Here is a 26,111-nt window from a genome sequence, read left to right on the forward strand (position 1 = left end):
GGTTTAAAACATTCTACATATAGATGATTTAGTTAGCGCTTTCCAAGTTATCGACACAAGTGTTATACTGAAAAAATATGCTACAGCGTGTGGTGTGCCCATAACTACACTCTCTAGAAAAACGTAAACCCTGAGGCATCTAAACAAAAAGCCCGATCAGCAACAGTCTTTTTCATGCCAGGCATGGTTTGCCAGTATCTAAAACTGATAAATTATGCCGAGCTCTTACACTTTATTCTACAATATATAAAGCTGTTGCAAGAAGAAACTGTTTATTGACAGCCGACCGAGTCGTCACTGGTAGGAGGGTTTTCAAAAACGACATCCTTTAAATTTAAATCAGGAAACTACAACACTTGATTTAGAGTTGAGCAGCAGTAACCGATGATAATCTTAAAGATTGGTTTGAATAAATCAGAGGAACTATTATTGGTTAAAAGATTCTGTTCTGCATATAAGGTGGTAAATTCTAATAAAGAAGGATTTTCTGTTTTGTTTATGTAAATTGCTAATGTTAATCATGCATCCTCCATTTTCATATGTCACAATAAAAAAGCTATGCTGCGCTATCCGTTCCATGAGTCTCCGCTGCCGAACCTCAAGGCTCTAGTCACCATTTATGCTGCCCGCTTGGGATCCCATTACCAATTCAACTTGCGATATATTTTAGCACGTCTACGAATCTTCTTATTTCTATCTCTATTTCGTAATGAAATTGCAAGTAAAGCCCTCTCCGTGGCTCATTATGTTATGAACTTGCCAATGAAGCTTAGAGAGACCACATTTCTATAAGTATTCCCTAGCAAGTCATAGTATATACAATACTTAATAATGATATTAAATTTTTAATACTATGGATTAATAAACAAAGAAATAACTGAAAAATCATTTCATCAAATGTTTTGGTCCATTTTGTGTTCCATAATTTGGGACATACTTTAAGATTGACCTTTTTTATTTAATTTTGTTAATATTTTAAGCTTATACTTCATTATAAATAAATTAAGTTGTATTAAACGTTACCGATTTAATAGATATCACGAAAATATTAAATTAATATCTATATAATAAAGACTTGAAATATACAAATTACTACTAATAATCCACCTCGCCTCCATTTTTAGTACTTCAAATGAAAAATTGGTTTTCCTTTTAATTATGCATATAAAACAAACTTCAATTATAACTTAGCACATTTTGAGTTGATACGTTTTACAAAATACCTAGGCTTAATTTTGTTTATAAAATTAATGTAATGAGACAAAAGAATGGTATCTTTAGAAGTTACTTTTACCGTTTGGTAGAAAAATGACAGTGATAGATCTATATAACAATGATGGAACATTTAATATCAATAACTCGTACGTGGGCCTCAGATTAAACTTAATCTATGGTCAATAGTGCGCATTACTCAAAAAGTACTTGTTGCGGCGAGAAGCTATACTTAAAGTTATATGTATTTGCGAAAATATGCTTAACGAATAGTTAGCACCTATCTAATCGTATTGATTAAAAAGTGACCTCTATTCAATATAGTAAGTAGTAAGCTGATGGAATCAGTAGAAAGAACTAGCAGCACAAATTTATCTGACATGCCGCCTTTAGAAAGAACCTCTGAAACATCGCACTTAGTACCACCTAGTTCACCATCAACACCGAGCTACTTAAATTTATTAAGTAATATATGCGCTCTGATATTTACTGTTATCATCATTTGTTGCTCCTTTAAAGATGGTGTCACTTTGTTCTCATTCCATCCTAGCCTTATGTGTATCGGGGTAAGTACATATTAGTTATCATTAGTTTTAAGACTTTTGCACTTGAACGCTTGTTTTAAATATGTGAATTTTTATAAAGGCGCAACGTAATAATAATATGCGTAAAAAAAGAGTAACAGCAAAAAATGTTATGGTCATATGATACACAAGATATTTTATATAATAATACTCTTGTACATTCGAAAAATATTGAATTCTATTCCAGAATAAAACCAAAAAAAATTAATTACCTATACTTCTGGGGGCCGGCCCACCATATGTTCATGATTTGCCCGAGTGGCCCCTAGTCTTAATAAGTTTGTGCAACCATGTTTTATAGCAATTACCATTTATATTTGTATCCTTTTTTCAGTTCATAAAATATTATATTTAAAATAATCCTAAACGTTTTTCAGTGGCTGATGATTATGACTTCTGCCATCAATGCTATAAATCCGGGAGACCTGGCTACAGAATGGATGCCAATTCGTCTCCGCAGTGCTCGTCACTGGGTTCTGCAGATATTTGGTGCCATTATTATAACAATTGGATTTTTAGTTATACTGTCTAACAAGATAATTAACAACAAGTCTCACTTTGTCACTTTGCATGCAAAATTTGGATTGGCTGCTTTGATATTTATGGTTTTGACATCAATGGGAGGTATTGGAGCACTGTATAGTTTAAAGTTAAAAAATTATCTAGCACCTATTTACACAAAACTACTACATGCTGGATTTGGTTTATTAACATTTACCTTGGGAATAATCACAATTTTACTTGGTACATTTTCACATTGGTGGTCATTTGGTGAAATATTAAGATATACAAGCATGATTTTAGTGCTCTTGGTCATGTTGTTTACTATTCTTCGACCTAGTCTAAAAATATATTTCCGTCTAAAAGAAAGGCTCGGAAATATGAATTAGATTGTATAAATTATTATAATTTATAACAATATTATTGGCAATGGTATAACAAGCATCTTGATATTTTAAAAGTTTATGCTGTGCCGTATGATGTTAATAATTATTTTTATAATAAAAATAGTTATTTTGTATATTAATTATACAATGAATAAAGAATTGTTATTCTATGTACTTTACGTACTATAAAAAGAAATTATTTAAATGTAGTACAATAATTGTAATTTGTTCCTGTATGATTTAAGTAAGCAATTATATTTAACACAAAATTTTTAAAAGTGATTAATTGTTATGTTTTTTCTTTTATAATGTTATGAACTCTATACTTCAAAAACAAGCTTATGATACTGTTTTTAATGGCTATGTTAAAAATGTTATATTCTAAGGACTTTGTTTCCTAAGTTAAGCATTCCTTATTTATTGCAATGGATTTTAATAGATAAAATTATTAATTAGTGCTACTGTTGCATTTAGTTCAAGTAGTTTTAAATATTATCGCAAAATATTCTGATTACAAAATAGTATGTGTAATTAAAACTAACAGACTAAAATAAATATGCCTACCTAGATATGTTTTAAACAAATTAATTAAAAATATAAATGAACATGTAGTATTTATACATATTGTCTAAGACAGAAGTTTTGTTACAAATACCTTTGAAAAATTTTTCTTTTGTATATGTGTACACTTATTCTCTCTAGAGCAAATATAAATTTTATTGTCTAGAAGAATCTCAATAACTTGATGTGATTTATGCCAAAAATTAGAATAAATGTTTATCTTAACTAGTATGTGAAATTGTTACTATTCAAATGTACTTATATTGCATGTGTTGTATGTAGCAAGATCATTATAGACTTGAGAATATATTGTGTATTTACAAGGAATACTGATTTTCATTTTGTAATGCTTCATGTAAATAGTATTATGAGCATTTTTACCTATCTGTAATATTTTCCTATTATGTATGGAGGTTTAATCCAGTAAAGGACAAGATTATTTTTCTACTAAGATCTTGTGAGAATTGATTGTTGTTTACAAGAGTATTATTTTAAAGATATTTTTTATATTGGATAATTTTTATTTTATTGAAATCAATGCTTATATACATTTAATTGTTATGGAAATGAAAAAAAATCCTGGTATTTAGAATAATCTTTACAATTATGTGAAAATGATTTCAATTGAACAATTTATTAATGAGTAGGTTACTTATTAAAAATAAATCGACTGGAATTCCTCATTAAATCTTCATATCCCAACTATTATAATAAAAAATAGCTAGGACTAGTTTTTTTTTTAATAACAACAATAGAAGGAGATTTCGCGACATCATTATACTACCCGACTTTTCGTTTTGATTCATTGGCCAAATTGACTTTGGATGAAAAACATATCATAGTACAGTACGATTAACGGTAAGATCGGAAGTGTTAAGTTTGTAACCAACTTATATTTTTTGCATAGTGCTCCGACAGTTTAGTATATACTTCGACAAGCCAAATCAAATGCCGGTTACTATGTACAGTTGTCTGAAAATCTTTCTGATCCAAATTATTTAATTATTAGGTGTTTTTAACAATTACTCTCAAAATATTGAACAGTTGATTTCATTAGTTTGGTAAATGGCATTCAAATATGAGTCCGTTTTTGCAATTATTCTTCAAACGGCCTAATATATTTCGCAGGCGTTAAGTCAATGTCTTTTACTGTAGTTTTTAATGTGGGATTATCACTCTATTCTTATCGTGTCAATTGCAACGCTGACCATTTAAAAACTGCTCTGGGCAAAAGCAATAATCAATTGAGGACATTACCAAAGAAAGAGAAAGAACTATCACATTCGGTACAGAATTCGATGGTTTTGTTTACGTACTTAGTTTAGTAGATAAACGCTCCGCATTTTCCTCAAAATGACAAACTTCGCTTATTTCGCGCAGAAATTACCCTTTTAAGTTTAAAACTTATATAGACATATTGTTCAAAAATCAACATAAATGTAGCTTCGCACAAACGTTAAACTAAAATCAATTTAATCACGATCCGCTTTCCTGCAGAAATCGGATTTTGGAAATCAGTTTTTAAGTGAAGTTGCTAACTTTCCTAACGAGTCCTAAATTATGAAAGTGCTAATCGGCACACAACTCGTTAAATCTAATCACAGAAGTTAAGCTAACAAGGCGTCAGGAAGTTGTCTACTGCTTGGCAGATGAGAAGATAACTGCAAATAGACTTGACCATGTATACCTTAACAAACACCTGGTATTCATCATCATTGTAATCTGCGATATCGATGATTATGATGATTTAGTGATTGTTGTTGTAGAATTATAGAGCTAAAATACACTAAAGTTCTCAGAAAAAATACGACAAATTCTCGACTTCAACCGAAATTTCGGCAATTTACCTAGAACAGTTTTATAGTTTTTTACAGTAACAGTGTTATAGTAGATTCTCATTATTAAAGGTTCACAAACGTCGACTAGTTTGCTTATTGTCTCTGTTAAAGGATAAGAATTAATTCAAAGTACATATATCCACTGTATTAGTTGCATACTGTTTGTAATAATTTAAATAGATCAGTCTAGTGGCTTTCTGATATTGAGTTAAATGCTTTTTTTAAATTTTTATTGAAAAAAATCGAGCATTGACTACGCACATCTCTTTTGACAATGGCAACCCTGCTTACACTCTACTAATATTTATAGTTAACACCCTACAAACTATTGTTTTTGAATTATTTTGAACACTCAGCCTATATTCTGCAGACATTTATTAAATTTGAGCACGGCGTAGCATCTCTAGTTTAAGGTAAATTGTATTATTTATTTTGTGTAAATTCTTAAAAAGTCACAAATAATTTCACAAATTTGCTTTGCAATACTATTTTTGTTATAAGAAGATGGCGTCAATTTTTTTTATTAATTCTTTTTAGATGCCGCAAATAAAACTTCAGTCGTCTGATAATGAGATTTTTGACGTCGATGTTGAAATAGCAAAATGTTCGGTGACAATAAAGACAATGTTAGAAGATTTAGGCATGGATGACGATGAAGAAGAAGTTGTCCCTCTACCCAATGTAAATTCCGCTATACTCAAAAAGGTTATCCAATGGGCGACATATCACAAAGACGATCCTCCTCTACCAGAAGACGATGAAAATAAAGAAAAGAGAACTGATGACATTTCTTCTTGGGATGCCGATTTCTTAAAAGTCGATCAGGGCACATTGTTTGAATTAATTTTAGCGGCCAATTACCTCGATATTAAAGGATTATTAGATGTTACTTGCAAGACAGTAGCGAATATGATTAAGGGTAAAACTCCTGAGGAAATCCGTAAAACCTTCAACATTAAAAATGATTTTACGGCTGCCGAGGAAGAACAAGTACGCAAAGAGAATGAATGGTGTGAGGAAAAATAAGTTTAAACTAATTTATATGTAATCCTAAATTATACCAAGTAACAGGTTAGTGTTTATTTTTTAGACTCAAAATAAGATACTGTAATTTTTTGTAAAATTACAAGCTTAAATTATTATTCAAAGAAATAACACATCTCAAATTTAAGACATTCTTGATGTAGGTACTGTTTTTCATCTCTACAAAACGTAAATCATTAGGTTTTGTAAAATATATGTTCACATTAAATGTCATAATTTAAAGCTTTCCTGAAAACAATAACTTTTTTAATTTTTATTAATATCATAAACAGTAATAGAAATTTTGCTCTTCCTTCACCAAAATCTTTTTCAATTTTTTAAATTAAGTTAATGCTATGTATAAGGAATTTCCGAGAATATTCTAGAAAATCTGTTTTAATTCAAGTAATCCTTTCTCCTTGTGTAATTGTTGTTGTAAAATGACATGGAAAAACAATTATAATTGTAAATCAACTTTTGCAATTCATTTATTTTATCCACTAAATTTTCAATAACCCTTTTTTCCAGAAAAGTTCAAAACTTTTTCTTATATAATTAATACTGTATACCTTATTAACTAGTTGGATGTATTACTAATGCTTAAAAAATCTGTGATTAATACAGGACAGAGCTTATATAAACATTTTGATCTTCAGAAGACTTCAGGACCTCAGATGTGAAATATAAAGCCCTCTATTTTTGCATGGCACGGTAGTTGAACAGGACAGAAAAATATTTTCTTTTTTGCTGTACATGCATGGCTTAGGGAAAATCTAGATTATTAAAATGTTTATTGAGGGTGTTATGGCTACAGTTGGCATTTATTGCTATCAAAAATTTTAATTTATTCTAACATAGGCTGCTGTAGACTGGACATTCTGCTTGGGTCCTCTCCATAATAGAAGGTTTGATTTTATTAAGCTATGCCTGTATCTGAAAATTACTGCTAGAGAGTTTACCTACAAAGTACATATATTCACCTGGCATGTCAATCCCTAGGGTATGCAGCACAGTGTAACAGACCAATGTGGTGATAAAAGTACTTGTAAAATAAGCATTAATAAATATTTGTCGAGCCTAAATGGAGTGTTTAAAAATAACATGTTATAAAAATTTGAAAGTTTAATATTTCTGATGAAGCGACTCAAATGTCTGGTACTATACTAAACTGCTTTAAGACTGGTATATAGATCTGTACTTTCTTTCCATGTGGAGGTCTGTATTTCCAATATGGGAATATTACAAGCTTGATAATATTTTAAAGAAAGAATATTAATAAGATAGGTAGATAAACATTAATTTTACAGCAAAATGACTCATATAAAAATGTTATAACAAAAAATTAAAACTAAAGATTAAAAGCACCTAAAACTTAATACTAGAGCCAAATGTTAAAGCAAAGGACAATAATTCAATAAACAAATGTATTCCTACAGGTATAATTGATGTCCCAGTACTATCAAATACGTCATTATACAGTGAGCAGAATCGTCTAGTGAGCGAAACATTGATGAAATAGTAATTATACTAAAAGTTGAATTCAAAAAAAAAATGTTAAACTTTCTTAAAAATAATGTGACAAATATTGAACAAGTTGGTCATAAGTTAACTCTACATATAAATCTGCTTTAGTCTTTTATTAAGGCCAAGTACTTTTTATAACTGAAATGATTATGATTTTTTATAATAACATGTGTGCCAATGTGAGTACTGTTGCTCCCTGCACTAGGTAAGGCTTGTACTGCAAATTGTTTATGGCGTGTTTTTTACATTATTAACTTGTATAATTTAGTTGATTAAAAATGTAAATTGATTTTATGGACAGTTCAAAATTTCAATGAGTTTATCATCATTAAAAATATCCAAATTGTCAGGCATCGAAGAATATACTGTTTTCAGCTAGTCAATAGCATGAGCTTCCTTTTGATTGGTTATAGGTGTACAAGCATAGAAGAGATGAACATATAGCTCATTTGCTGTCAAATAATGTATGCTATTCATGGTTACAGAAAAGAAAGAACATATTGATATTATAGTAAGAAAAAACATTTTTAAAATTTGGACAACTATACACTAAAATAATTATTGTTTACTGTCTGTTCCTCCAGACTACATTGCTAGAAGTTATTGGTCTGGCAAACAGAAATTATTTGTACCTAAGTTGCTGCTTTATCAAATCACCATATCTTTCTATGGGCTTAGAAATCTAATAAATAAAGGGGTATATTACACTGATACAAAGGGATTCTTGAAAACGTACGAAAAGCTTCTGTAACTAGAATAAAAAAGTCAAAGAATGTTTGTATGCTAATGTTTACTGTGCTATAAATGACTTGAAGATGAGATAACTTGGTTTTGATGTGTTTGCATCTAGGATATTTCTATGTTTATTAAAATATGTACTATATGATATATGGTCCTACTGACTTTCTTTCGCCTGTTCTCGAGTCTAAAGTATTTGATCAGAACAGGTGGTACAACAACATCACATCAACAAGGCATATAATACATTGTATATAGAATAAAAAAATTATGAATTTAAGCTATACATTCACCCCTTAATGCTCTTACTCTAAAATCAATCGCTTTTATAATAAAAATATTTTTTTAAAACAGTAAAGGCAAAAACAATGGTCCAGTAGTACCTTCAGACTTCCAATAGAAAATATAAAAAAAAAATCTACTATTATTTTTGTAATATGGAATCCTTTGAAGGTTCATACTTTTTAATACTAATAATTGCGCAGTGAAAACTACATCAAAGGTGAAAATTATTCAGTGATAGCTTGAGAAATTAATTTTGATTTGTAATTTAGATATTAAGCAATTATTTTGCCGCTGTTGTTGATTTTAATGAAGAAGATAGAAGTTTAACTTTTAAGAAAATTGAAAATGAAACCGTGTTTGTTGAAATGGACGAACATATGTATGTATAGGTAAGAGATCTGGATATTGATTACAAACAGAGGTTTTCATCAATAACCCATTTTTACTACAAATTACATTAAAAATTTGTATGATAATTTTTTATAGCTCTTTATTGTTTTAAAAAGAGTAAGGTTTAGCAATTGCCACTTTACATAAAATCATTTCGATGGGTGCCTGGAACAAACCGCAATGGTTAAAATGCAATATTACAAGAAACAAGATTTAATGAAATTTTGAATAACTTCTAAACTACAGGGCACAGCAAAAATTTCTATGTCTTTTGTGTCTTTGTCTGTATGTGTAATGCTACCGTCGTCTTTGCATGAGCAAATTCGAGGAGCAAATACATGCACTGGTGGCAATTTCCAACGACCCTCTAATCTCGTATACGGTCATGATAACATACTTTTACGGGACGCGGACTGTCAAATTAGAATAAAATATTGCTTAACGCAGCAACGCTATAAACTAGATTAAACAGTACGACGGTGACATAATTATACATAGAAAATTACACACGAATCTCATGACTTATTAGTTTTTAGTTAAAATAAAACGCTATGTAAGATCCCCAATACCGCATCCGCAAGCAACAATACCAAACGTTGCCGTGAACGGACACCCTGATGGGTGGATATCTTCTATTGATATAGATTGCTTCCGACCAACATACACGCCGTATACAGGGATAGACTGCCCAATCCCTTTTGATAACATAGTATATCGTATCTTCAAGAGTTGCTTGGCTAACATTTTATTACATGACTCCTATTAGTCTTGATACGGTAGATTCCGGAGGCTAACTTCATTGAAAAATGATTTTACATGAAAAACGTCGGCAGAAAGATTTATAGCCTGTGTGAAGATGAAGTGAGATGTTATAATGCGAACTAAATACAGTTAATTTTTGAGCAACTTTTATGAAATAGCAAATAAGTGTATATGTTTCGGATGAAGTTAATGCTGTTAGCTATAAGGCTTTCACAGCTTCATCTGACATGAGTTTACGGAATAGAAGGGTCCGTAAATTATGCTAAATTTAAAAGTAAAGTTATCGTATTTCAGATTTCACGATGACGCACGCACGAAAACTGAAGCTTAACTTGTCCTGTTAGTGATAGTTTAATGTACGCATATGCAAGTCGTTTACGTGATAACTTGAATTGAACTTTAAAGAAAAAAAAACATGAATAATAGTGAAAAAGGGATTCATAATTTGCAACACAAAAGATCACTAATTTAATGAGTGATTATATTGTTCTTTTATACAACTTTAATGTTGAAAACTTTAGAAGTAAGGAGGCTCTTTATTCTAAGTTAATAAAAATAAAACACTGACAAAAAACTAAAGACATTTAAAATTATCCTAGATCACAATAGCAATAAATCTAAAATCTTAATCTTTTGTTGTAACAATTACGCGATACCGCGAAAACCTTTTTCTATTGCATAAATATCAGGACTGAATAAGTTGTCTATGCATGTGAAAATTATGCTGTTAAATTTGCCATGCCGGGAACCGCACGAGGCTGCTCCTATGATGAGCCCAACAAGGAATGCAAATATTAATAAAACAATAAGGGCATATTCGCTTCTGTTTACGTTACCCAGCGATTCTTTGCACAGGTAAAAAAAATCATAGGGTGTCCTGGAAAAGAATAAGATGTGTTAATAACACGAATGTAATTAAATTGTTATTTACACTATTGTGTGTATTTATGGATAACAATAAAAACATTTAAAAACACTAGATTAATTATTATCACGATAAGTTGTTTGAGATTATTTAAATAGTACATCATGATTGTAATTTCAAGGGAAATTATAGAGGCAAAGCTAATTATCGGCAGATTATTTTTTTTAACTATTTCAGACCTGGCGTACACAAATGTACACATAAAATACAAAAAAATGTTTTGGTATTTATTTCGCTACAAGTGCAATTGAGAACGCTTTTGTTCATATGTCCACATTATAAACTACAAAAATTGATACTACTAAAGCGATCTCTTAGCATCCTTTGTGATTTTTTCGACATGTTTCGATCAGTGGCTGACCGAAGTTAGAGCTGTGTAGATAAGCTCGTCATTTTATTTCTAAAAAGTAGTAAATTTATGCACTGCAAAAATATGAATTGATGTGTTATATTCTTAAGGTCATACGTAATACATAATTTGAGTTTGTTATTATATTTTGGATCAATTATCACAGTTTTTATATTTGTACACAAATGTACACATCAGGCGTAAATGACAACGGCATTTTACAAAGTTCGACCAATATTTGATGCTGTTAGAAATCGATGTTTAGAGTTACGGCGTGGAAAAGAACTTTGCATTGACGAACAGATAGTTCCTGTCACTGGGAAACATGTTGCCAAGCAGTACATAAAAGGTAACTTGTTCATAGGGGCTCAAAATATTTTTTTATGTGGTTAACATAGGCAAGCTATGATTTTCTATTTTATCAAAGCTCTAGTCCAGAACTTGATAATAATTAGATAAAAAAAAATTGGATACGGTGCAGTTATTGTCTTTCATCTCACAAAGAGAATTGGAGAAAGCAAGGGCCACGAGCTGTCAACTATTTTTCGTCATATCATTTATTACAAATTATGAAACAAAAAGGCATAATGACTGCATGTACAGCTCGCATCAATAGATTCGCCAATCTATCGCTACTAAGCGACAAAGAAATAAAAAAAAACCGCGAGAATTTTCTCAGGAAGTAAGTAATTATGGCAAAGATGTAATTGTAGTCAAGTGGCTGGGTAATAAGATTACCCATTTTGCTTCAAATTTTGTTAGTATTGGTGAAAAAGACTCGGTCAACAAGTGGTGTAAGAAAGTTAAGAAATTTATTAAAGTTGAAAGCCCCGAAGTGGTCAGGAAATACAATCATGTAATGGTGGGAGTTGACCTATTAGATCAAGGCATGAGCTACTACAGGACCTTCATAAAATAAAAAAAATGGACTTTTCGCTTGATATTTCATGCTTCTGATTTGGCTTTAGTGTAGGCATACCGAGAGTACCAAATTGACAATGCGTTGTTAAGCATACCGAAGAATAAACAACTTACGTTGCTTCACTTTCGTCGTCTGCTGGTTGAAAGTCTGGTGTTGAGGAATAAAGTTATCATTGGTAAAAGAGGACGGCCTAGTGGCAGTAGCCCAATACCGCAAATTATTCCAAGAAGACCAGGAGAGGTTCGTCCTGTAACGGATGAAGCAAGAGACGGTGTTGGGCATTTCCCTGCACATGATGAGGGACTTGGAAAACGGTACAAAATGGTGAAATGCAAGGAAAGAACCAGGATTAAATGTATAAAATGCAAAGTTCACCTTTGCCTTACCAAAGATAAAAACTGTTTCTTAGCATTTCATACGTAAACTTATGAAACACGCATCTTGAATGCCGAGAATGACTGATTTACCTATGTGCCAATTATTTACCCATCCCAAAGTAGAAATCTATTTTTTGTAAATGATTATATGTATTGTACTTTAGTACTTAGTTTTGTTAATTTTATAAAAATAATTAAAATTTCCTAGTAAAAACATTAATAAATTAAACTTTTTATAATTCCAATGAAACCTCTTATACACTAGTCTTAACATTACTTAAGACGGATGTGCACATTTGTACACAAAAAGAAAAACTATTTTTTCTGAAAGACCTGACAAATAGGATTTTTTATAATGTTTTCCTTAGTCATTTTACACCAATTTAGCTACAGTTTTTTTTTAGATTCATTGGATACAAAAAAAAAATAATTCAGGTCTGAAAGGGTTAATCAAGGCATATTCAAGCAGACGTTGTGTTAAACGTCAAAGGGTCCATGGGTTGCACAGCGCAATAGTGTCGCGTGAGCAATGTAGTTCTACGAAGAGTGCTTTATATTTTAATTTTATAAGATTATCAAGACGTGACCTTTTTTGTTGGGGCAAAGAGAGATTACGTCGGATTTGCTTCAACTGAAATCGGGACGAGTAATCGCCGTTATCATTTTATTTCAGGGACATGGGAATGATTTTCAACACAGCGACGATTGCCGCATATTAACTAACCTAACCCTGAGAATCTTCAACTCTCATCAATTTGAGAATTTAGAGATAGTCGGTAATAACAGAGAACGTTAAATCGAGGCCAACCGACATAGGAATCTCCCGAGTTCTTCATCCAGAAGCTAAAAGAACGAGTACTTAAAAGTACAAACCGTTCTCAGTCTCTCCAAGAAGATCCTGTTCATAATTTCATCGCCACGGATAATTCAGCAGTGGATTGTTTCTTCACAACTTCACCGTTAACGCATCCGCAGTCATATTCCACTTAATCGCAAAGGGTAGAGCGCGACATATTGTTATAGCGACGTTCTTTTCTCACTGCCACTCTGTAATCGATGCTCTGATGATCTACCTCCAAAGAGAAGATCGTCGACACCGTCTGGCGTGGCCGTAGGTTATTCTCGTCGTGGTTGACCATGCCACTATTGAGCCCCACATCATAAAAAAGCGGTTCAAGGACGTTGCTAACTTCAGTCAAGGTAAAGGGCTAGAATGCCATAATACTTACGATATGGTACTGCAATTTACTTTGAGCTAGATTGCGCAAGACAAGATGTATCCTCCACATACGGCTTGTTTTTGAAAGGTTTATAATTGCCACATTATAAGCTACATACAATGGCACAATTGTTAACCCTCAAATCCCGATCGGTGGCATACTTTAATCGTTGACATGCGACTTACATTGAATAGCGCCGCTGCAATTGACACTAAGCTACCGCTAAAAGATACCGTTTTTACAAACGTCGCCACAAGCCATTCGTACGCCGCGCGACTGTCGGAACCTTTTATAACATTTATCACGCGAATGTGTAAATAGAAATGTAATTTTATCAATACAAGCTTTCCGTATGGAACAACCACGCGGTTTACATCACACAACACTGTTTCATTTCAGCTAGAAATGAGAACTTTTTATACCTTTACTTCCCTACTTCTAAAAGTTTATTATATTGTTATGTACAATAGAAATATCTTTATTTACCTGCAACAATTAGTATTATCGCACAACAAACGGTCGGTTTCGTCTAAAAGCTTCTGAAGCTGCTGTTGAGCTAATGCAATTACTGGACATTTTTTATGCAGAATGTTAGCTATTTCACCCTCAGGGTCTAGGTCGCAACTACAGCCAGCCGTCGCAAGTCTAACTTCATCTAGTCTTATATCATTTCTAGGCGATGAATCAGCTAACTCCGAATCTACGTCGTCTCTTGGACTTGTTCTATAATTATCTAATGAAGGGCTTTGATTATTTCTAAAACATTTCCTTGAATAACGGTAAATGTTTTGAATGTGAAATTCATCTGCAGACATTATCTGATACAGTAAATAAAATATATAACAATAACATTAAGATATCAAGAGAAGACTCCCTCACGATTGACAGAAATGTCAGACCATGACAACCATCACCTTTTTTTGAAATCGTGATTAAGAAAAGCGGTTATTAGATAGTAAATAACTCGAGAAGGTGCTTTGTTAAATATTTATTGTATCAGAGTTGACATAGTATTGATGTAACTTTAACTATAACATTGAATAACATGTTTACATGTGGTGTGTTTAAAAAATTGCATTATGGAAACAAATTCTTCAACAGTTAGAGTTTCTACATGAATATATTTTTATTAGAATTCTACGATAGTTTATTGACTTATTAATTATATTATATTCTAAGTTCAATTTTGGTCGGTCATCTTACCTAATTAATTCTAGCAAGTCAGTGGCTGGTTCCAACATAAATACTGCATATTAATTTAGTTGCAATTCAATGTGTTTATTTTCTATTTAAACGTATTGTAGTTTATTGTAAGTGACACCTACAATAAATTGGTGCCTTGTTACAAAGCGTCACCTAGTTTATACGTAATTATTTATAAATTCAAGATAAACCAACACTGTTTGCGACATTATCAGTTTTATTTATCAAATGGTATCAATATGTGACTATCGTTTGTTTACTTTCGCAAAACTAATGTGTCTTATTTCATACCAATATAAGATCACTATTATTTTTTTTTAACATGTAATTCTTATTGCTAGAATTAAATCATAGCCAATACCCTGTATAAGTGCAACACAGTTGTAAACTCAACTGCCTACTACTTTATTTATTTTACATTGGATTTAAAAAATATATTTCATAATGCTTGAATCATGACGGAGTTTCATTCTACATTGTTAGGGATTAGACGCTACTCATTTAAATTGATCTAATTATCTATCTAGTACTATATATAGTATGTACTTCATAATGTTATTTTATGTGAATGAACATGATTTCATACCACGATGTTTATATGATGCAATACCAAAAAATTTGTTATAATGAAAAGCATAGAATAAAATTTTTAATTGCACGAAATAGAAAAGAAGAATAACGAAAATTTTGTTGTAATAACTAATTTTTCTAAACAAGTATTGACACGCATAACACGTACTTTTAATAAACTTTTTTTTTTTTGCAGACGGTCACGGGCAGCAATTAGTCATTATTAAATGATACATAATTAAACATAATTATTCATTGGTATCGTAGCAGCAGTAGAAGGAAAAGATAGCGAAGATAACCTTTTTATTATCTAGGTCGTTATTAAATAGCCAGGCAAAATAAAAAACAACAATCCTTAGAACCACAGAAATATATTACATATAACAATAAAACATACAACAATGACAATAAAAATGAGTTTTTCAAGCACTTTAATCTCCTATTGATTGGTGCATTATCTTCTTTGAGTATTCATACACCACAAACAAAACTGCAGTTGCGGGTATCGTCCTTATTAATGTTGGCTTTAGCCCGTTATAAAGCGCCAGTACACCTTAAAAAATGTTTATTAGGTAAACACGGGTAAAAAACAATGTAATATAAATATTTTTTTACGACAGAAAGCACATGGTACACATCAAAACCTCACTTATCCTTATTTAGTCATTGTGAAGGTTTTTGCAAAACTGGTATGTAATTATCAGAGATCGGATAATGTTATATATTTTATTTTAAACCAGACACTCTGCTGTCAAAATGCAGGCAGGCACAGAGGAGGTATCCTTGGAGGGAGGCCTCTATATACTAGCCGAAGAGCATGGTTTGGGCTGTCACTCGTCGATAATACCCGCCTGGTATTTCAACATGAGGGCGACCGAGAGGACCAAACTCCAATTGATCTGTTGCTATTACCAGACTAATAACAAGTTTGCAAAAAGTTAGAGCTAGGAGAAGAAGTGGCAGAAGAAATTCCAATTGACTGTTGCGTGTATAAGGAAAGATGTTGGAATGATTTCTATTTATATATCCGAATGAGGGCGCTTCATCTGACGTTCCTTTCGCACACTATAAAAAGGGAGTACCGTATAAAACGCGCTTTCGCGAGAAATTGGTCCTCAGTTGTATGCGCACGGTGCTGCCACCCTAGCAACGCTTCTATCTAGTATAATCGGTTTTAGTTAAAGTGTTGGCATAAGAAATCAATTTCATCATTATTTCAGCTGAAGGAGGTCCACTGTTGGACATAGGTCTCTCCCATAGATTTATTTATCGATAGGACCGGCGAGAATCGGCCTGCATCCAACATCTTCCTACGACCTTGACAAGATCATCTTGTTGGTGGACGTACTGCATCTTCCTATTCGTGGTCTTCGCTATGTGGTCCGTCCACTGCCATTTCAACTTGCCAATCTGCTAGGCTATGTCGGTATCTTTCTGGATCTCATAATGAAATCTCTCCATGGTTCTTTGAACGACTGTTAGCTTGCTAATGAGGCCGCAAGTGAGAGACCACGTTTCATTGCCGTTCTCTGGTAACATTCAGTGGTCGTAGACTTTTGACTTAAAACACTAAGAGATATTAGACGTGAAAAATTTTTCGTAATTTCCCGGACGCTGCCAAGTTGAGTTAGATTAAGCGATTGACCACTCAAGCATCGCGCCAGCAACTGATATTGGGGTTGGTTGTGCCACCAACATGTTTATTTTAAGGTCTACCCGTTGCAAAACCTGATCTAAGTTTTCGAGCATCGTTTTGAGTTATGATTACGGCATCTTCGGCAAACCGAAGTTGAGCGATGTATTTGCCATTGAAGTAGATGCCAAATCCTTACCGTTCCAGGAGCTTGCAAACGTCTTCCATGGCCGTAGTTAACAGGTATTGTCTCCCTGTCTCACGCCAAATTGGGTTCGACGAGGTGAACACTTTCACAAAATTCTACTTACATATTTTGACTTCCTACCCCAATCAATTTATCTATCGGACACTGTAGGACACGCCATGTTTTAAAACTTAACAGCCCTGTACCTGCATTCGATTGTCAGTCCGACATGGCCCCGCGTACCGCGAGCATTGTCTTATATTTAACTGCATCATAGTTTTGTGTATATTGTCATCATAATATACACGCATTTCCGTTTTTGTAGATTTATCGGTTAAAAGCCAAGCGAGGGAGTGCTACAAAACTAATTTAAGCTTCCATAACTTATACAAATAATAACTTGATAAAAATTTGCAAAGGATTATCCGACCTCTGTTAATCACTTCTTGGTTTTCTTTTAATATAATGTAACTTCACGAACAGTTCGTCCATGAAACGTGTAATTTATTATAAACAATAGTCATTTTATGTTCAAAGAGGGGCCCTCTTTGAACATAAAATGACTATTGTTTATCTACAAGAATCGCAAGTAAACAGTTAACTGCAATTATTGTTTACTGATAAAAATCGCAAATACTCAGCTGACGGCTGAACAAACATTTTTGAAGTAAGAAATTTGCGTAATTATAATATTGAAATTTCGTTATTCCTTTACTCGATTACATTAAATATTTATTGCTAGCCCGATGAAATTTTCATTGATTATTTTGACATTTTTGTATTATTGAAATTATTTAAATTTGTGATTTTTATTTTATAACCCCTCAAAATTAATGTTAATATTCAATAATGTTAAAAAAAAATTCAAGTCAATTTGATTTAAAATTTTATACGGCTACTACATTAAATGCGGTTACATGATGTAAAGGTACTTACTATGCAGCTTTTTTTAGAAAAATTTCAAGAGAATCGAGCCTAAGTATATTTAAAAAAAAAACTATAAATCACCCGAACCATTGCAAATTGCTGAACGTACACGGGGATAATATGGATAGGTATTGATGTCCCCACCTCCGGGCCACGTTTGATACATCGGTCGTGTTACACCCTGTATATATTGTAATTCATATACACGCACATTATGCTTATGTAGTATATATTATGCAAAGTCGTTTTAATTTTTGAAAAGTGAACATATCTGAATAATTTAAAAAGACACTTACCTTCTTTCTTAACAATTTCATAGCCAACTGATAGGAACTTTTCACTGCTGTTTGATATTTGAACTCGTGATTTAATTACGTCAGTAGGGAATATGACAGTCCACAAGACACATCCACCGACTGCGCCGGCGACCATCGTTTTAAAGAAACCTATGTCTTCTTTTGACTGCCCTGGCTTTGCTAATAATTCTCTAGTCCCTGAAAATGATTATGAATTATATACCAATTGGTATATAACTTGTATCTGACAACACAAAATTCGTTTTGGGACTAGGTTTTTATACTCTTTCATAAAATCCTTGAAACAATTTTATAAATCAGCGAAAGAATTCAAAACTTATGTTTAAGGCAAGATAGATCGATTAAGCATATTATTGTATTAATGATTACACAGAAAAAAACATGCCAGGGATTAGTATCATACTGATTTAAACGGCAAACGAAATATTTACAAACATGTAAAAATTGTAAAATTGGTGTTAAAAGAGTAACCATTCGAGTTTCTTGCCAGGGATTTTGTTTCGATGAAATTAACATTCCGATCCTGGCAGTAATACATGGAGAAAACTAATATTAGTATATATGTGAATACAAATTTAAATGTACAATTATGGTACTGGAAGGCATAGCCTATTCGAAAGAGTAAATATTTGTTTTATTGTTTTAATAAAAAATGATTTTCCGTCAAAATATACTAATCGATACATACATGTCTTCAGAATAGGACATTCTAATGTATTTTTATCTAAATTTATTTGTTAAAAAATTATGGATGTGGTTTTAATGAATTACTATATTAACAACATGTTTTATTCCTTAGTTCCTTCCTGTGCATAATCAGATGTAATTTGTCGTCTTATTCGCCCGATGTTAGATATTTTCACACAAAAGTGGTCTCCACGTTACGCTCACATCTGAATAAACATCTGAAAAATCAATCTCTATTACATGCTTACCTTCGTATCCTCCAAAGAAAAAGAAATATCCTGGCATTTCCCTCATAATTGTGGGCACTAGTCCTCTGAACAGCCCTTGTATGCCATATTGTTTAAATATTTGTTGGGAAAGTTGCAAAGGCGTCACTTTTATCTAAAACCATTACTTTAATCAGTGTTAGAGACAAGAAATTGCGTCATACTTCGTACGTCTCAAGAATGATGTTGTTATCAAAAGTCTATGAACCAGAACATTGATAAAAGGTTTACAGTTTTAACTATGCAATGCAGACTAATTTAAAAAAAGAATTTAAAATTACTACTTTCAGCAATACTAGCCACTAAGAAGCGCAGATATTGGCATGTAGTAGTTAAAAGTAAGTTATACATCGTAAAAGCTTTGAATATTAAGCTCATTTGACAGCGAAAAGCTTCCACATTTATTTCCAATCAACCTATATAAATTGATCAGTCTGAAATAACAATAATTTATTTTTTAAAGGAATGCAACAAGCCAATAATTTTTGTCAGTACAAAGTTTAAACAGAAATTTTAATAGATTGTAATTCGAATTTTGCGGATGCTTTTTTTACTATGTTCACAAGGTTACAAGGGTGTACTATACATTATTTGCTAGCAAATGAGATATACATTTATTGAACTTTTTACTAAAAACTTTTACATGTTTAAACAGTCAGCCTGTAGCAAATATTTATTTCCAGAATGAATTACTAATTAAAATGATGATGCCTCAATGATATCGCCGCCCCAATCGAATAAAATGACAAGTTCGAAAATGCCACTTTTCAGGAGAAACGAAAAACTAAATATTCGTTATATCTCAAGAATTATTACACTTAAAATTATAATCTTTGTATAGTTTTAAAGCTAATTGCATCTTTTATTAGTATTTACTAATATCGTATACTCTTTTTATTCTCGTTTGTATTTTACTTGTTTATTTAGAGAGAAAAAAAGGTAACTTTGCCTATCACCTCCATTTTTATCCAGAAAATTATAAAAAAAATTGACAAGGTGTATTGGAACTCGTAGATTGCAAATATTTAATAACCCGATGAAAAAGATAATAGCGATTCCCATTTTATTTTGTGGGGGCGGCGATATACTGATGGAGCACTTATACTATTAATTTAAAAATGGAATAATACTTAAAAAGATTGGCATGTATTTGTCAATTAATAAAATACGCTAAATGTTATAAATGTAATGATGTTTTCAATAAAATACCCAAAGTCATCATACAGCTGATTGTGAGCCTTGCACATTGACTTCCCTCATTGCTTGGAGCTGGCATTTGATCAGTTCAGTTGGACAGAGGGTGAAGGACGAAAAGAACGCAGCCAGGAAACCCGCACTTGCATTACCCATCATAGACAATTGTTCTGTATTCTAAAACAATAAAAAATAATATAGCAAAGTGTTTCTTTAGTTTTATTTTTTCGTTAATTTATGATCATTTCATTAATTTGAAATTTATTATTTTTGCTTATAAGGCTCAAGGTCACCCAGAGAGCAGTGTAGAAGGCTATGCTCAGAGCTACGCTGCGAGATCGGACCAGAAGTAGAGACGTAGCATGAAGAATTGCTCATCTGAAGTGGTAGTGAACCTGTCCATCATCCCCCGGCACTTTGTCTATGCAAGCGACGGTAGTTGGGACCGAAAGGTTTTCGAGCGGGAACCAAGAGTCAGTATACGTAGTATTTGCCTTTGTTTTACAGGGGCGTCTACCGTTCGACATGATGTTGATATGACATGACTTACAGCAAAATATTATTTCATTGTTTTTATTATGTGATCCTCTATATCAGATGTTTCTATCAAAAGACTACTATCCTAAGATACTACCCGTAGAAAAAAATAAATCGTAGTTTACAGAGGATAGTCATGAATGTGTCTACTACCTATATAGGATGATTTTACGTGTAAAAGATTTGATGAAAAAAACCTTTAAATATTATACAACTATTTCCAATCAAGTTTTATAATCTCTGTAATATGTTACATTAATATTAAAGAAGCGTTTTTTTATTATATTATCTTAACGCTATTTATTATTTCTAAAATCATTTATTTTTGAATAGGGTTTATTCACCACTTTAAAGTTTTTACACATACCTAATTACTCTGGATTCAGACTCGTATTATTTTTATAATAGATTTAAAGTTTTAGTAATTGCCATTTTATGTTCCAAAAAACAGTTTGATTTATTGTCAAATGTTGCAACACACATAAAGACGAGTTTTTTTTTTATAATTAAATTGCCCATAAATATGTGTATAAGTTATGTTACCGTCAATGATATTGTGTGATACACTTTCATAGAATAACTAAAGAGCATTAGTTGAACATAGGTCATATGTCACAATAAACTCGTGTCCAAATAAAAGAAGTAAAAAGTTCCGCCCTATTTTTAAAATTGATTAGGTCATTTTCAAACGCCTTTCTTAAACCATCACTGATTTCTTTAAATACTTGAAAGCTGATATCCGCTTCGTACTAGATCTATGCTTATCTAAAAGCGGGTGGGTAAAGCCCTTATCAAAATATTTTGAGGTTAGAGATGTTTGCATGATACAAATCAATTTTGAACGCTTCACATTTTTTATAGACCTGACTTACACTGCTGCCCAACTGGCAATTACAAACTCCGCGAGTTCCAGGAAGCGGGGACGAGAGAGCGCTTAACTTTTAGATCGCTCAAGCTGACAAATGAAAAATATTATATTATTAATACAAATATACCTATGTATCATGAAAAGTGGTCTTACATTTTATAAAATATAAGATAATTTTTCAAATAATTTTGAAAGAGTGTAAGTCTCTATAAAACATTCACTTATACTGACTGCACTATTTAGTGCTTATTTACTCCCATGTTAACTATTAGAAATAAAATAGCAAAATCTTTACCTCAGTACCAGTTAATTGACAAACAAACTTTTGACAATAGCCATATGCAGCAAAGAGTACTGAATTCTCAGCAACATTGGCTAATATAGCTGGAGTGGTTCCTGCATACAACCCTCTAATTATTCCATCATTTCTGAGTGTCTGTTTTAAACAATCATACATGCCTTTGTATAAATGAGGAAATGTTTGCATCTTTACTTTCACTGTGTCCAATGGTTGCCCGACATAAACAACTGCTACACCACCTAGTGATTAAACATAAATAACATTAACATTATAAGCTAAGAAAATTGTTTAACCTTGATATTAGCACCATTCATTTATTTTGAAAAGATCCAGTTCTTACTGAGATGGGATTTGACATAGTAGTACAAATGTAAATTTATTCGATTTTGTCACCTTTAACTAAATAGAAAAGTTTACATTGACATATAACAACTCTATTACCTAATTTAAAAAAAATACCTAGAATGTATAAACATTTTCACTAGCCTAGTAACTTTAATAGCTATGGCTTACTTCAAAATAGAACAAGATACTGCTTGCATCCCACTACTTTGCAATGCTGTAGAAGTTCTCAAAGAGATGGCTCATGTCAAGTACCTTACGACCAGTTATACAATGTTATGACAGTCAATTAGTAATAAAAAAATATATTTATGTAATAAATAATTTTATTGTTAAATAAATATATCTTGAAGATACAGAGTGTTATTCCACTGACACAAAAAAATTCACAGATGAACTAAGGTCACTGTGTAGCTTGAAGATTTGCACGTCTGAAGCAGCAGTGGACAGGGAAGGTTCTCAAGTGGTGATTACGGACCAGTAGACATGGCATAGATAGGCCCTCCACTTGGTGAACAGACATATACAAGGTTATGGGAGGGAAGTTACTGGATATGGGCATTGAAAAATTGGTCATCATAGTGATCCATTTTGGGACAATTTTATTCCTTGCAGTGAGTATTTATCAACTGAAATAATGATGAGGCTATGACTTTTTGTATATCTCTTTTTAAATTAATCTGGCATTAATGTACTGTGTTTAGTTTTGCATATTACATGCACTATTTGGTGATATATTTATATACACATACAAATTGTTTACCTTCTTGTATATAAATGGTGAATGCTTAAAACTACTGACAATACTAAAATATTTTATGTAATTATTTTCAATCTTTGCATATTTAAAAACAGCAAAAACCTAGAAAAAGATTAGTCATTTTACAACTATCAATCACTAAAAATGAATTTTAAGTAAAAATATCAGTAAAAGCTGTTATTATAAATCATAAATGGTCATATTATTAATTTCAGTTTTGTTTTCAATGTAGGAAATACTTTTATTTTATCTGTATATCATATAATGCATTTGCATTCTGTTTGATACAGTTTGGAATGCATATATCATAACATCACATATCATTTAAAAAAAACATTGAAATATGTAGAACTAATGTATGAGATTAAAACCAAGGTAAACAAGAACCATTTAGACAACAAAATCACTTGGATTAAATTGAAAAAAAAAAAAAACGGGAATGAATTGCTTGAAGAATGATGGCGAGTCTGAACTAAACATTATAGCATTTCTGGATTGGACTTCTAAAGTACCATTGGTTAGGCAGGGAAAGGAGTCAAGTCAGTAAATTTATCCTAAAAGCCTGAGTTATCCGCACCACAGTAGTAGTAGCTTGGGCTGATTGTTGCAATTGTCAAATAGTATGCATCAAACTTCGCAAGCACACTGTACCTGGCTCCTTTCCTTAGAATACAATTAACCTGACACCCACACAAAAAATACAAGGAATGCTGAGTAATTATTTCTAACTACTCTATTTTCAATAGAGTTTTAAGACTTTGTGGGAATGCATTATTCATAAATTTATAAATAATTCATACCTAGTGATCCAGCAGTAAAGTCTATAATTCCACTTTTCAATCCACTTGTACCTCCAGTTGTATGGGCCATTACTATTCAGTAATAAAACCTAAAAAGTAATATATAAAAATTCCAGTTGTTAGATAAGAACAAATCAAACAATAGTAGTTAAATATATATATGTAATAGGTACCATAAATTTATTATACCTCCTAACTATAATGTGTGATTGTTTTCATGAGCAAGCATGCTAAAAGTTCTGGACTAAAAAGAAACAAGCAATAGGGTACAATATATAAATATCTTGTTAACTAAGTAAATGAGTGCCAGAGAAGCCAGAATTATACATCTAAGTTTAATATTATTTAAATCTTCATGTATATTTCTTACACAATATAACACATACCAACCTTTCATTCTTCTGATAAGGCTATTTCATGTCAATTATATTTAATTAATATTTTAATATGTATATAACCTAACATTAAAGTACCAGCTACCCACATACAAATTTTAGTCCCTTAAAATTTTCAAAAATATTATAATAATTGAAAACCGGCTATGAAAGGTTTGGCCAAATGAGTAAAATCAAATCGTTACTTTAATAATATAGATAAAATAAATTAATTTTATAATTAAAAAGTTAAGTTTTTTTTAAGTGTTGATTTTAAATCAGTTCGAATAAGTTGACATAGCAAAATGAATAAAATATACTTTTTAAATATAATGTAGTACTTACTTGGTGATAATTTTTTTTTTGAACAGCTTGATTCACACAACAATATAATATTTTAAAGAGTTGTTATAAAACAATTTACGAAAACTTATAAAAAAATACGAAATCCTGTACAGTTTCACGTACTAGCACTGCTTATCATTTGGTTTAACCGTAGACATAAGTAATTCAACTGACACTTAATTTATAATTGCCAGATATTAAAATTTCCAAAACTACTTTGAAAAAGATGTCTTTATTTTCAAAGGATTTTTATAACAGGAATCTTTTGATACAAAAAGTGCAAAAACTATTGGCTTCCAATTTGTAAGGCTCGGAACTAATTTAATTATTTCACTTTTGAGATATACCTTATTTGTCAAGGTGGTCGATTCGCAAATTAGGTGCTGTAAAAATGTTTAATTGACCACTTCCAAGAGTAGCAAAATGAAACGAAAGTCTTCTCTGACTGACTACCTTTGACCAGCCAAGAAGGTCCAGACAAGTTGGGTAACCTACTGTTTCTGGAAGAAAAAGGGGATAGTCAGTTTATTATTAATTAGATTGAAAATATAAAATGAGTAAGTCAAGAGTGAAAATTTATAGCAATTGCCATATACATGGTCTTCTACACGTATAAAAATATAAAATCTATACTTTTATTGTCTTATCATTGATATTATTAATAGATGCCTTTTTAAGTCACGTTAAAGTAAAATTCATGAAGATGAAGCTTTCTCTTTTTACAGCTATCTCGGTCTATATCTCTCTTGGTCTATCTTCCCAACTCTCCTCAAAGAAACCGAGTTTAAACCTTCATCGCCAACTTATGATCCACTTTTTAAAATGCATCAAATGGATTTTTATTTCATTGTTCATAAATAATTGTAAAAATTGCTTTTCCAGTGAAATAGTGTGAAGGTAAATTATAAGCATTTAGGATATTTAGTTTTAGGAGATATTATACTACTTATTTGTTAAGAAAACAAATATATAGAAGCCTTATATTGTAGACGTTAGACATTAAGAATTCATTCACAAAGAACGTTATATAATACACGAAAACTTTGATAATCAAAATTTTATTTTGAAAATCCTTAACTAATCATACGAAAGATTAATACACATGCACAATAATTACTATATTCATAGTTACTTAATTTACTTACATGTACTAAACGTACAATTCAACTACTTAACGGTATTAGAAGTCTTTGAAAACATTAA

At 31.6% G+C, this 26,111-nt stretch overlaps 4 protein-coding genes across 5 annotated transcripts; 2 read left to right on the plus strand and 2 right to left on the minus strand.

Annotated features, from left to right (window-relative positions):
- Positions 1–1,315: 1,315 nt before the first annotated feature.
- LOC137928831 (transmembrane reductase CYB561D2-like) lies at positions 1,316–3,489 on the plus strand. Its single transcript, XM_068771819.1, has 2 exons — positions 1,316–1,778; positions 2,174–3,489. The coding sequence occupies exons 1-2, from the start codon at positions 1,551–1,553 to the stop codon at positions 2,684–2,686; spliced, it is 741 nt and encodes a 246-aa protein (XP_068627920.1). The 5' UTR covers positions 1,316–1,550; the 3' UTR covers positions 2,687–3,489.
- A 1,877-nt stretch (positions 3,490–5,366) lies between these two features.
- On the plus strand, positions 5,367–8,461 carry SkpA (SKP1-related A). Of its 2 annotated transcripts, XM_068771571.1 has the most exons (3): positions 5,367–5,495; positions 5,620–6,153; positions 8,043–8,461. In XM_068771571.1, exon 2 carries the CDS (start codon positions 5,620–5,622, stop codon positions 6,106–6,108), a length of 489 nt encoding a protein of 162 aa, XP_068627672.1. In that variant the 5' UTR covers positions 5,367–5,495; the 3' UTR covers positions 6,109–6,153; positions 8,043–8,461. The 2 variants fall into 2 exon arrangements, with proteins under 2 accessions (XP_068627672.1, XP_068627671.1); XM_068771570.1 differs by lacking the exon at positions 8,043–8,461 and having other exon boundaries at positions 5,620–6,534.
- Positions 8,462–10,449: 1,988 nt separating this feature from the next.
- Positions 10,450–14,412, minus strand: LOC137928958 (uncharacterized). The gene is made up of 2 exons (XM_068771966.1): positions 14,084–14,412; positions 10,450–10,681 (listed from the first exon to the last, which is right to left on the minus strand). The coding sequence occupies exons 1-2, from the start codon at positions 14,410–14,412 to the stop codon at positions 10,450–10,452; spliced, it is 561 nt and encodes a 186-aa protein (XP_068628067.1).
- Positions 14,413–15,731: 1,319 nt separating this feature from the next.
- Positions 15,732–25,044, minus strand: LOC137928657 (mitochondrial ornithine transporter 1). Its single transcript, XM_068771569.1, has 7 exons — positions 24,909–25,044; positions 24,190–24,278; positions 22,282–22,526; positions 20,612–20,758; positions 19,370–19,502; positions 18,414–18,611; positions 15,732–15,923 (listed from the first exon to the last, which is right to left on the minus strand). The coding sequence occupies exons 2-7, from the start codon at positions 24,257–24,259 to the stop codon at positions 15,802–15,804; spliced, it is 915 nt and encodes a 304-aa protein (XP_068627670.1). The 5' UTR covers positions 24,260–24,278; positions 24,909–25,044; the 3' UTR covers positions 15,732–15,801.
- Positions 25,045–26,111: the final 1,067 nt, after the last annotated feature.

The sequence above is a fragment of the Battus philenor genome, unplaced genomic scaffold (assembly GCF_028537555.1).
Source record: "Battus philenor isolate CCGP_79_NKW_IND1 unplaced genomic scaffold, ilBatPhil1.0.hap1 SCAF_4, whole genome shotgun sequence".
Taxonomy (NCBI): Eukaryota; Metazoa; Arthropoda; class Insecta; order Lepidoptera; family Papilionidae; genus Battus; species Battus philenor.